The 12,419-nt window shown below is 39.5% G+C and overlaps 1 protein-coding gene across 26 annotated transcripts in view; it reads right to left on the bottom strand.

Annotated features, from left to right (window-relative positions):
* KALRN (kalirin RhoGEF kinase) overlaps positions 1-12,419 on the bottom strand; it is a 744,321-nt gene that overhangs the window by 284,382 nt on the left and 447,520 nt on the right. For 17 of the 26 annotated variants that reach the window (XR_008374862.1, XM_053564450.1, XM_053564434.1 and 14 more), the window contains 2 exons: positions 3,906-4,124; positions 2-151 (listed from right to left, as the gene is read on the bottom strand). Coding sequence is in view for 25 of the 26 variants with exons in the window: in XM_053564450.1 (XP_053420425.1) it covers positions 2-151; positions 3,906-4,124 (369 nt within the window). In the remaining variant the exon portion in view is untranslated. The remainder of the gene's footprint in view (position 1; positions 152-3,905; positions 4,125-12,419) is intronic. The other 9 variants (XM_053564452.1, XM_053564456.1, XM_053564440.1 and 6 more) reach the window with 1 other exon arrangement.

Here is a 12,419-nt window from a genome sequence, read left to right as displayed (position 1 = left end):
CCTTAAGGAAGGCCTCCTTTTGTTCCAAATGTTTGCTGATGAGTGGAATGACATGGTCAATCTCTGCTGCAGGCCCCAGTTTATCTCGACCACCACACCAGTCCTCATCTCTCCGGTATTCTTGTTCTAAGCTCTCCAGGACACTACACACCTAACCATGGAAGAAAAGAATCAGTAAATGAATTGGTTAGGAAGTATTCTCTGAGGAACTTCAGGCTTCAGAACTCTATACAGGTGACATTTTTCATTTGATATTCAGGGCCCCTGGGGCATCTAAAAGAAGTCTAAGTAGCAATGGCAGTCCTCTGCCGGAAACTCGGGAGACATTATGAATGGAGATATGGATTTTAGAATAATCTTCTTAATGGAGGTTGAGAACATCACCTAGGAATAGAATGTAGAGTAGAAAGGAAGAAAGATAAGTATTTTGGGGATTTCACAGTATATTGTACACATTATATTATAACCTCATAGTAACTCTGTGAATTAGGTAGAACAGGAAATGAGGTTTGAAGAAGACACGTGACTTGACCAATCACCTGTATTTATCCCACAGTATGTAGCCTCGAGCAGAGGTAAAGGAGGAAGTTGCTTATGTCATATAATTCATGGGCCATAACTGAATGACAGCCTTCCCCTACTCTGGAGAAAAAGGACTCAAAGTCCTACCATAAGGCAATGGCATCTCTAGGCTCTCTGTTACAAAATACACATTTCCTGCAGAGCAATGACAAATGTGGTTTAACCAAAAAGGTAGTTGAGAAACTTTTCAGTCCTAAAAATGCTGAGAGGCCATGCTAAATGACCTTGCAAATGAACTCAGAAGAAAATAGAAGCATTCTGAAGGAGTTTCAGAGGGAGAGTTAGGTTGGATCCCACAATGAGAAGCCCAAGGCAGCTTAGTATCAGGGCCCAGAGGAGGATGCAGAAAATAGAAGCTTGTATTCCTACAGAGTCAGCCCCCCTTATCTGTGGATTCTGCATCTGTGGATTCAGACTACCACAGATTAAAAACAACAATAAAAAATAATACAAATAAAAACAATAAAGTATGACAATTATTTCCACAACATGTACATTTTATTAGGTATTATAAATAATGTAGGGATGATTTAAAGCACATGGGAGAGCAAATGTGGGTTATATCTAAGTATTATGGCATTTTATATAAGGGACTTGAACAACCAAAGATTTGGTATTTATGCAGGGTCCTGGAACCAATATTCTGCAGATACAGAGGGACTACTCTATTGTCTTTCAATAGACTTGTATTAGTTCCTTGGATATGTTCCTTGTATTAGTTCTGCAAAGGAGAGTAACCACAACCATCCTTGGCCTTCTCTAAGAAAGTAATTTCTTTTGATAAAAGATGTGTCTTTGGATAGGACACTCATTCAGTCATGAACTGAACTGACAGATGTCCTAGGCAGAACACCCTCACAGACAGACATGCTTCCCATGTCATGAGAAAGTCTGTCCCTGAACTCTAAGTGAGTTCTCTAGTCCCATCCCTAGCATCACACCTCTGTTTATGCAAGGCATGAAAACGTGCAGGCTCATGTCTTGAGATTATAGACATGCAAAAACTCTAAGAAAAAGAGTACTTGAGATCTATGGCATGACAGAACTGGATGTAGAGATAATTTGAGAGTTAGAAGAAAGGAAAAGATTATTAAGTATAAATCCTTTAACAGGTGAGAAAACAGAAATCCAGAAAAATAAAGTAACCTTCTGTAAGGTCAGTTCAGGATTAAATTTCCTCACTCTTAATCTGTGTTCTGTCCCCTTCACTATCTTGATCGATCTCAAATTAAAATGTGTGTATGATATTAGACAGGGCTTAAGGCTCATTTCTTTTTCTATAGGGATAGTCAGTTGTCCAGCTTCCTTTCTGGAAAATACTTTTATCATTCTTTGACTAGCTTTGTCAAAAATCAATGACTGTATGGATGGGTCTACTTCTGTAAACTCCATTCTGCTTCATTGTGTTTATTCTTACTTTTTTTTTTTTTATTAACTCATAGCTGTGTACATTAACGCAATTATGGGGTACAGTGTGCTGGGTTTATATACTATAAATACTTCCATCAAACTGGTTAGCATAGCCTTCACCACATTTTCTTAGTTATTGTGTTAAGACATTTATATTCTACAATTAGATTGAACTTGTACTCTTGTAAAATGCACCGTAGGTGCATACCCACCAATTACCCTCCCTCTACCCAACCTCCTCCCTTCCCTCCCCTCCCTCTCCTCTTTCCCCCTCTTCTTAAGCTATAGTTGGGTTATAGCTTTCATATGAGAGTGTGGGTGTTTATAAATTGGTTTCATAGTAGGGCTTAGTACATTGGATACTTTTTCTTCCATTCTTGAGATACTTTGCTAAGAAGAATATGTTCCAGCTCCATCCATGTAAACATTGTGTTTATTCTTACACCAGTGCAGAATAATCTTGATCTCTGCAGCTGTAGAGCAAGATCTGTGCTGCAGGCCCCAGTTTATCTCATAAATAAGGTAGCATAACTTCTCTAATTCTGTTCTTCTTTTTAAAGATTGTTTTGGTTATTCTAGGTTCTTTACACTTGTATACTTTGCATATGCATTTTATTTCCATACAAATCTTAGAATCAGTGTATCTATTTTTACAAAAAAAGCTTGCTACAATTTGACCAAGATTGTGTTGAATCTATGGATTGGCCGAGGAAGCTCTTTACCATCTTAGTCTGTTGTCCCCACTTCTGTGGCCCTGAAAGACATCATCTCTCTAACAACAGAAAGAAGGCCTGAGAGCAGGTGTGGAGACTACAACACTGGTGCACGGCACTCTGATGGGCATGTTATATTTGCTCCAAGGCAGACTTTCCCTTGGTCTCTGTAAGTCACCCAGAGGAGATTGACCTTCTGATTTATTTCTACCAGAGAGCAATTCAAATGGGGAAACTATTTTATGTGGGATAAAATTACTCCTGCTTCGAACATCTATTTCATGAAAAGAATTCCCTAACAGCATCCAAATCATTCAAGACTCCTCTCAGCCCTTGTGCATACTGCTGTACAGATGTATCTGCATCTTTATGGCCCTGGTGTTCATTTCCCGCCTTTTCTCCCATAGCAGCACCGTCTTACCAGTTAGGTTCCTACTTCCCCAGTGACCTTGAGACCCATGAATGAAAGAGTCGTATGTTTTTTTCAAGCAGTGCATGATGCCAAATCATGGTAAATTCGATTACTGTTCAGCAAATATTCATTCTCTTCTCCCAGGCTTCATAGGACGCCTTGCTGCCTCATTGATGTTGGCTTAGCTGTGTGAGTTGTTTTGGCCAAGGAGATGGGCAAACAAAGACTTGAAATGCACATGCCTGGTAGTTTTTGGGCACTTAAATTCCTGTCTTTAACTATAAATGGACCTTGGGTAGCTGCTGGTTAAGGAGGACAAGAGACATGGGAGAGGATCTAGCCTCAGTCTGCAGCTGGGAGCCTAGGTCTACCAAGCTCAGCAACATCAATCAAACCCCACACACTTAAGCAAAAAATAAATGCTTATTGTTTTTCTATCACTGAATTCTGGGGTAGTTTGTTATACAACTGTATTGTGGAAATAGCAGACTAAAAGACTGCTTAAATCTAAAATTCAACACATGCCCAACTTCTATTTCAACACCTTCGTAGAAGTTAGATGAGTTTGAGAAACTTCTGAGAAACAAGTAACATGGTCCAGTGCTCAAGTGAAAAGGACTATAAAGAAGCCAACTGTGTTGTTTCCACAAACCATTCCTTCATTCTCAAAGGTTAGTATTAAGAGGATTTGCTTCTTGCTCAAACAGGTACTGCGTGTTTACACCGTGAGGCACAAACAGCCCTTGTAAACCCCAGCCCCCACCACGTCCCACAGCCCTTTCCCTTACCTGTTCAGAAGTTTTGTAAAAGGCCACAGAGGCGTTGACCAGTTTTAGCCGGTCTTCCATCTTCAGCATGAGCTGCTGCCAGTGCAGGGCCACCTTCTCGGCACATTCCCGGATGGCGTCGGCATCGTAGTGGCCAGCCTGGAGCAGTGCCTCAGCTTTCTGCTGTACCTGCAGGGCGCTCTGGTGCGTTTTCTGCAAGGAAGTGGCATGAAAGAGGGACTGGGCACAAGGGGAGGAGAGAGAGTCCATGGGAACAACCCAGGTGTGGTATGGGAGGGGGTGGAGTGAGGCGTGAGTGGAAAGATGCAGAAAAGTTAAAGAGCTTTAAATGACTGATCCATTTTGTCATGACGATCAATACATTATTGTTTTTAAAGCATATTTAAAAAAAGAATACCATACATTTTCATTAACTAATCTCTCAGGACCCTAACTCCTGCCCCCATTCCTTTTTCCTACTTGTATCACTCTAGTGGTTCTCAACCTTCCTAATTCTGCGACCCTTTAATACAATTCCTGTGGGTCGCGACCCACAGATGGAGAACCGCTACTCTAGACTTTGAGAACATTTCGGTTTCTCTGGTAGAGAAACAGAAGTTGTATATAAATCTGCTCTCTAATAAGCACATAAGTTATTTACAAATAACTGACTTTACAAATCTAGCCATACACTTGTTCATCATTGACTGTTCAAAGGTTACTACTCAGTCCTGTTTTATAGATCAAGTAAATACAGCACAATGGAAAAAAACCAAACTCTGTGTTATACAAATCTCAACTAACAAGGCAACCACTTTAAACATTAATAATCAGTGGAAAAGGATTTTACCTGAAGGAATAAATGTGGGCGGTTAAGAAAGCTGAAGAGTAACCTCTCACGTTATCCCTTTAATTACTTTACCAAGGGAGCAGAGCAGTACAGTAGATCATTTACCTCAACACTTAACCCCCACATTATTTATGTTTTCCTTTAGGAAATGTATATGTATGTGTGTGTGTACCTATGTGTATGTGTGCACATCTCTCTCTTTGTATACACACATATACAAAAGGTTTATTTTCTTAATGCTTTCTGACTCAGGCTAGATTTGATTTGCATTCTCTGCGTTCCCACTCAGTACAGGAGGTGGGGAGAACTGGGTGGCAGGAAGAGAACCAAATGGGATTACAATTTACTAAGACAAAGTACCAATCTAGATGACCCATATGAGAGCATTAGAGCCACACTAACTTGAAAGCGCTAATATCCTTCTAACGTCAACTGCTAGAATCCATCCAGGCTAATGGTGTAGTGCTAGTTTGGCCTTTGTATGTTTACGAAAATAGAGTTTAGCTGGCAGTGGAAAGGGATAGCTAGAAGCCAGTAAAATACTCCAGAATCACTTTCTGCCCTTCGTCTTGAGCAGAAGTTCTGGGACAGTCCCCAAGAGCTAACCTACTCAGCACTCCTGGTGTCGCCTGCGCCTCCCCGAATTCCACCATGCTGGCTCTTCACCTTCAGCCCAGACTGCCATCTGCACATCCTCCTGATTGTCCCCACTCTAGTCCTCACCGCTCAGCCTCTTCCCTCTTTCCTGACTCTGAACACAGTGTGAGCTACGTTAGCATAACCTCTAGCAACCCAGACACCTCTGTTCCCTTGCCTTCCTACTGAGTGAGTCCTCAATCCTGATGTCTGTCAGCATCTGGCTTCCTAACTGGCTAACTGCAGCTAGAGCAAGTAAACTGATGGGCAGAAATGACCCATTACAAATCCCTGGGTTTCTTCTGTTTTTCTTATTGGTAACATTTTCTTTTCCTGTCTCTGAAGTGTAGACGCATCAAGGCCAGCTCTTGTTTGTTCACTTCTGCAGAGCTCTCATCTATTTCCTTGGTTCTATATCTTCTTTTTTGCAGATGTTTTCCCATTCTATATCACCAGACATCTGACCCTTTTTCTTCAAATGCAAGGGTGAGTTGCCTGCACATCTTTCACCTTAGTGAGCAGCTCTGATTCAGTTGATATAACTGTGATCTTCCCAGAAAGAGGGCCCTCGCAAGTGAAGGGGAAGGGCTTTACTGCTCCATCAGAGCCTCTACCTCTTCCCAGACAGCTCCTCCAGTTGTACAGCCGAAACTTTAGTTTCTTTATACTTATCCTTTCTTTAGATGAGTATTCCATTGTAATCTGTCACTTCTGTTTGTTCCCTCTTTCCTGTCTCCTGGGACTACAATTTTCACATCATTCTTTCTGGCTTCTCCCCATCCCCCAGTCTTAGACCAGCCCTCACCACGTCATACACAGACTGTTGTGGTAGTGATCTGACTAGTCTTCTTACCTTCCACTTCTAATCCATCAAATTCATTTGTTACATTTCTAACAGATTCATTTAATTCTCTGTAATAGGAAGTGTATGCATTAAATGATTTCTAACATCTTTTCCAGCTCTAAAATTCTCATTTTATGCCATAAATATCACCCCCTTCTCTAAGTTCAAGCCTTCACTGGTTTCCCCATTGTTATAAAATTAAGTCCAAACTTTAGAGTTTATAATTAAAAGCCTCAGAATGTGGTCCCAAACTACTTCTATGATGCTATTGCCTACTACTTCCTTACTTTCTTTCTTTTGCTACCATCATTCTTCTTGCCTTTAATGAACGGCATGAGTCCCTCCCTGTCTACATTCCAGTTTTCCTTTGAATCTCAGCTCAAGTCTATCCTCCTTCAATGAAGCCTTTTCAGACAGTCTGAGACTCAATGAAAACCACCTTCTTCTGAACTCCTATGTGACTCATCTAACACTTGGCTGACTCTCCTTATTTCAATAGTGAAACACTCAAGTCAAGGAGGATTTGAAAATCATTTAAATAGCTGTCATTTATCTGAGTGTACACTCTGTGTACAGTGCTGAGCACTGTGCTTAAGCATGTATTTTCTAGATCTCTCAATATTACTACAAGCTGGATAGTGTTATTCTCATAGACTGAAGCTTGGCTGGTTAGGTGACCTGCCCCAAAATGTACAACCAAAGAAAAAATGAAACCAGAAATAAGACTCAGATGTGACCTATTCCCAAACCTACGTACTTTCCACTAAATCAGATCACATTGTTTTACTTCTAGCAATTAGGACAGTATCTATAGTAACTCATTCAGCGGAAGGGTTAACCAAATGAACATTAGTGATTATGATAATTACCTGGCCTTTTCTCAATGTGAAACCAGCATATAATTGTTATTATAAACCTGTTATTATGTCCTTTTCTCCAAAAATGGAGAAATAACCTTGATATTTCCCATAATTTATGCTATGCAATAAATTTTCTTAATATGAAACTCATTATCATCTAATCGTCCTGGGAGCTCCTTCCCCCTTTAATATTCTAAATGATAAACTCTTATCCTTATGATATAATCTTTGCTCCGCTAAGCTTAAGTCATTATTTTTCATTTATTTCTTCTCCCCATTATCTAATCCTATTGAGTGCTATATCTTTAAGACATGGATTATCAAGGACATTAATATTTAGTAGGAGTACACAGAAGAAAATGGAACTGAATCAACTGAATTTATTATCCAGTTTTAACTACTTCTTCTGGCATAATGCTTGTGCTTGAATGCATAAGAGGATTTCAAATAAAAATAGATTCTGAAATTGAGCTTGTCTCTGTGAAGTTCACAGTTCCTGAAGATACATCAACCTCCATCCTGGATACTAACAAAATAATCCAGGACTGCTTGATAAAACTGAGCTGCTTCTACATGCTGTGTCCTTGTGGACTGTTTTCCATTCTGAATGGCTCTGGGGAAGTTTTCCTAAAACCAAAGCTACTTCAGGTAAAAATTCTGACCTTCCTTGGTGAGACCAAAACCTTCAACCTGATGGAACTGCCCAGGGTAGTGTTAGTAGATATCCCTGTTTGCCTATGACAGTGTCAGCACCTATTTTTATAGCTTAGTTATTAATAATTCCCTCTATTCTTAAAAGTGTCTCATTTAAACAATAAATTACATGATCGTCCTACTTAGAGCTATTTTACTTTCTCTTATGGAAGCCAGGGCTCTTTCCTAGGGTCTAAGAAGTCAAATTATGCTCCCCATTCACAATCATTGTAAAGGCTTCCAGTAACACTGCCAAAATGAGTTAAGCCAACCAAACTACTCTCATTCCCTTTAAAATTGCTCAAATCCTCCCTGGCATATTTTCCTCCATATGTAGAACCTGGTCTAAACTGACACATTTTAAAAAAGTCACCTGGACAAGGAGTGTATGTTGAAATTCTGGTTCTGTTCTCTTCGTTATTCTAGCCACACTGCAGACCCTGCTTAACCTTTCCCTCTCAAGTTCTGGAAATCCTGTCTGCTCTGCTCTGCTCTGCTTGAGACCACAGACACATAGGAGTGGCCATATCTCAACATCGGCTCCAAGAATATTTGATCAAGTTTCACCTACGTAAAAACTGAGAACTGCTTAAGAGATGTTTATGCCTAGTGAGTCTCTAATCTATAAGGGTGCAACAGCGTCTAGCACAAATTAATGCATCTGTATATGCAGTCATACTGAAATTAGTTATCTCAAAGCACTACGAATACGTTTGCCCATTCTTTCCCAAAAGCTCATTGAGAGGCTGCAGCACGGAGGGCAGTATCGGCCTGCACCTGCGCGGGGGTGAGTGGGCCCTTCCTGAGGCTTTATCAACTTTCAGAGGGAGAGAATAAGAAAAAAGAATTTTTTATAACTCGTGGAAACCTGGAGGAAGTGGCCAAAAAATTGAAAACAGGATGTTTCTTTAGCACAAGATCAGCTGGCAGTATCTGTTTAAGACCATTTTTTCTTTCTGTCCAGACTGAATCATGATGTGGACATGCTTTGTGATGCATTGTATGAAAGAGGAAATCAACTTTTGCTTAGTGATCACAAGTTAATGGAGCAGTTTCATCAAGATGAATCTCAAATGAATAAGCTAAGTCATCTCCTTACTGATATTCTGGCTGATAGAAAGACAAAAAGAAAAATTCGGGGAACTAACAAATTGCATCAAATCGTAAGAGAATTATATGTATATTTTTAAAAAGATGAATATCATCTGAAAGATATCATAGAGAATTTGGAAAACCAATCACAGATGAAGCCTGTTGGTCTTGAAGATTGAAAATTACTGAAAACTTAATCTTTATTATACATGCTATATATTTTCTACATAGGAAGAGATATATCTAATAAACACTACTAAATTTGCAAATTTGTGACCAATGGAACATTTCATTTAATGAATTCAAGTATTTTATCAGTTTTGTCTTTTTTCCTCATAGAACATGTTTGATCAAAGTACCAGGGCTTTGTATGACGTGAACATTTATTTGCTTAATGGTACTTAATTTTTTAGTAATTTTTTACTTACAAGGAGAAAGCGTTATTATTATAATGCAAAAATTTTCTTTTCTTTTTTCTTTTTTTTTTTTTTGAGACAAAGTCTTACTTTGTTGACCTTGGTAGAGGTCATAGCTCACAGCAACCTCAAACTCTTAGGTTCAAGCTATTCTCTTGCCTCAGTCTCTCAAGTAGCTGGGACTACAGGTGCCCACTGTGCTCTGCTTGAGACCACAGACACATAGGAGTGGCCTATATAACAACACCCAGTTATTTTTAGAGACGGGGTCTTGCTCTTGCTCTAGCTGGTCTCAAACCGTGAGCTCAGGCAATCCACCTGCTTCAGCCTCCCAGAGTGCTAGGATTATAGGCCTGAGCCACCGCAACTGGCCATAATGCAAATTTTTTTTTTCCTTTTTTTTACAGACAGAGTCTTACTTTATTGCCTTCAGTAGAGTGCTGTGGCTGTCACCACTCACAGCAACCTGTAACTCCTGGGCTTAGGTGATTCTTCTGCCTCAGCTTCCCAGGTAGCTGGGACTACAGGCACCCACCACAGTGCCCGGCTATTTTTTTGTTGCAGTTTGGCAGGGGTCAGGTTGCAACCCGCCACCCTCGGTATATGGGGCCAGCGCCCTACCCACTGAGCCACAGGCACTGCCCCCACAATGCAAATATTTTTTTTTTATCATTTTATTTATTTATTTATTTTTTATTGTTGGGGATTCATTGAGGGTACAATAAGCCAGGTTACACTGATTGCAATTGTTAGGCAAAGTCCCTCTTGCAATCATGTCTTGCCTCCATAAAGTGTGACACACAATGCAAATATTTTTAATGGTTATGTCTCTCTTTTACTATTTTTTTAGAAATAGAAATTGTCTGCTGTTAAATATTTTTTTAAGTGGGGAACTTTGAGTCAGTGTTTTTAAATCTGCAGACCTTAAAGTAGAAAATAGCCAAGTCCCCTCATATTTTACTTTTTTTTTAATTTTTACTTTTTTTTTTTTTTTTGAGACAGAGTCTCACTCTGTCACCCTGAGTGGAGTGCTGTGGCATCATAACTCACAGCAACCTCAAATTCTTGGGCTCCAGTGATCTTCCTGCTTCAGCCTCCTGAGTGATTGGGACAATAGGTGCTCACCACCACGTCCAGCTAGCTTTTCTATTTTTAATAGAAATGGGGATCTTGCCATTGCTCAGGCTAGTCTTTAACTCCTAGCTCAGGCTATGCACCCACCTCAGCCTCCCATGGTGCTGGGATTACAGACGTGAACCACCTTGCCCGGCCACACATATTTGACTTTAAAGTAAAATTCTGCTACTCAAATATTATTTCCTCTTAATCCTCTGCAATAGATGTTGAGACTGTTTGAAAATGTTCCCACTTGCACCACAAAGAGTATTAAGATTCCACTGGCTGTTATTCATTTTAGAGCCTGGGTTCTGGGACTCAAAGTTTCTATAAGACAGATCTCAGTAGTACTTTGACTTTAGTGTGGCTTACCCATAATAAATGACTTTCAAAAGAAATTTGAAATTTGATTTTCAAAATTCTGTTTAAGTGGTTGTTCAAAGGATGTATATTATTATTTTTTTTTTTTTTGTAGAGACAGAGTCTCACTTTATGGCCCTCGGTAGAGTGCCGTGGCCTCACACAGCTCACAGCAACCTCCAACTCCTGGGCTTAAGCGATTCTCCTGCCTCAGCCTCCCGAGCAGCTGGGACTACAGGCGCCCGCCACAACGCCCGGCTATTTTTTGGTTGCAGTTTGGCCGGGGCTGGGTTTGAACCCGCCACCCTCGGTATATGGGGCCGGCGCCTTACTGACTGAGCCACAGGCGCCGCCCAGGATGTATATTATTTTAATCAGTTTTTAGAAGCAGAAATACTTAAATGTTGGATTATATTTAATGTGATATGACAGAGTAGTACATGGACAATTGAAAATTATTTTAGGAGTTGGTATAAAGTAACTCAAAGTAGTTTATCTCTTATTACATTGGATACTTCTTGAGTACCCAGTTTATACACAGCCTGTGGTAAATAACCACGTGAGCTTTACAGAGGATATGTTCAAGAATATTCCTTATATGTGGAATGCCAATCTAAAAACAACACAGATACTGTTCATGGAATTTTTCAGCAATCACTGTCAGAAAATAAGCATGCTTGAGTGATACAAGAGCCTTGATACTTTTCATAATCCATTAAACAAAAATGTTTTGCCAATTGTATTTCTGTACTAAAAATGCAATATACTCTAAAAATTTGTAGCAATAAATTTTGTCTGAGATTTTGCTATCAAAAAAAAAGAGAGAGATGCTGGAGCATGTTGCGACGTTTGATCTTATTTGTCCAATGTTTGATTAAGGGACTGGATATTTAATTACCTGGCAGTGTATGTAAACCTTGTTGTTCAAGATAAATGAAGGCAAAGTATGGCCAAGAGTGGTCTTCTTCTGCTTAGCATCCCTCATAACTTTGGCCATGCCTCTAATTGGATTGCTCAACCCTCATTCTCTTTACTGCTGCCTATAACTTTGGGAACTTAATCACTGTGGGCTTGATTCCTGATTATAGCCCCAATCCTGACTTTTCCTATAGTGGACAGTCCTACTCCTGTTGCATTTGAGTATGTCTTTAAAGTTCAATAGAGATAGCTGATGATAATAAAACTCATCTCCTTTGGTTAATTCTTTCTTAGAAAATGACTGCTCATATTGTATGTGCAATACACAGGTTTATTTTTATTTTTTTTAGAGATTTACTATCATTTACTTAATCTTCCCTTGACAGTAGGTCAGAAATTTTCCAGTTTTACTTCTGTAGCTTTAAGGGGTGTAATTTTTTTTGTTACATAGATGAATTATATAGAAGGGTAATCTAGTAAGCTTAAGTCATTAGTGTACCCCTCACAGAAATAGTGTGTATTGTACCCAACAGGTAATGTTTTATCTCTTATCCATTTTCCACTCTCCCCCTTGCAAGTCTCCAATGTCTATTATGCCACTCTGAATATATAGTTTATTTTTAAATCTCAAACTCCAGCCTAGTAATGGTTCCGAAGAAGATGTTAAGCATCTTAATATTAAGTTTGCACATTTCAAGATGGTTTCTGAAAAAATTAAGTGGTTGAATTCAATCAATACTAGCTTAAAAA

Source organism: Nycticebus coucang, chromosome 16 (assembly GCF_027406575.1).
Source record: "Nycticebus coucang isolate mNycCou1 chromosome 16, mNycCou1.pri, whole genome shotgun sequence".
In the NCBI taxonomy this organism is placed as follows: Eukaryota; Metazoa; Chordata; class Mammalia; order Primates; family Lorisidae; genus Nycticebus; species Nycticebus coucang.
Note: the sequence above shows the minus strand (reverse complement) of the source record. Positions and strands in the feature narration are given on the sequence as shown.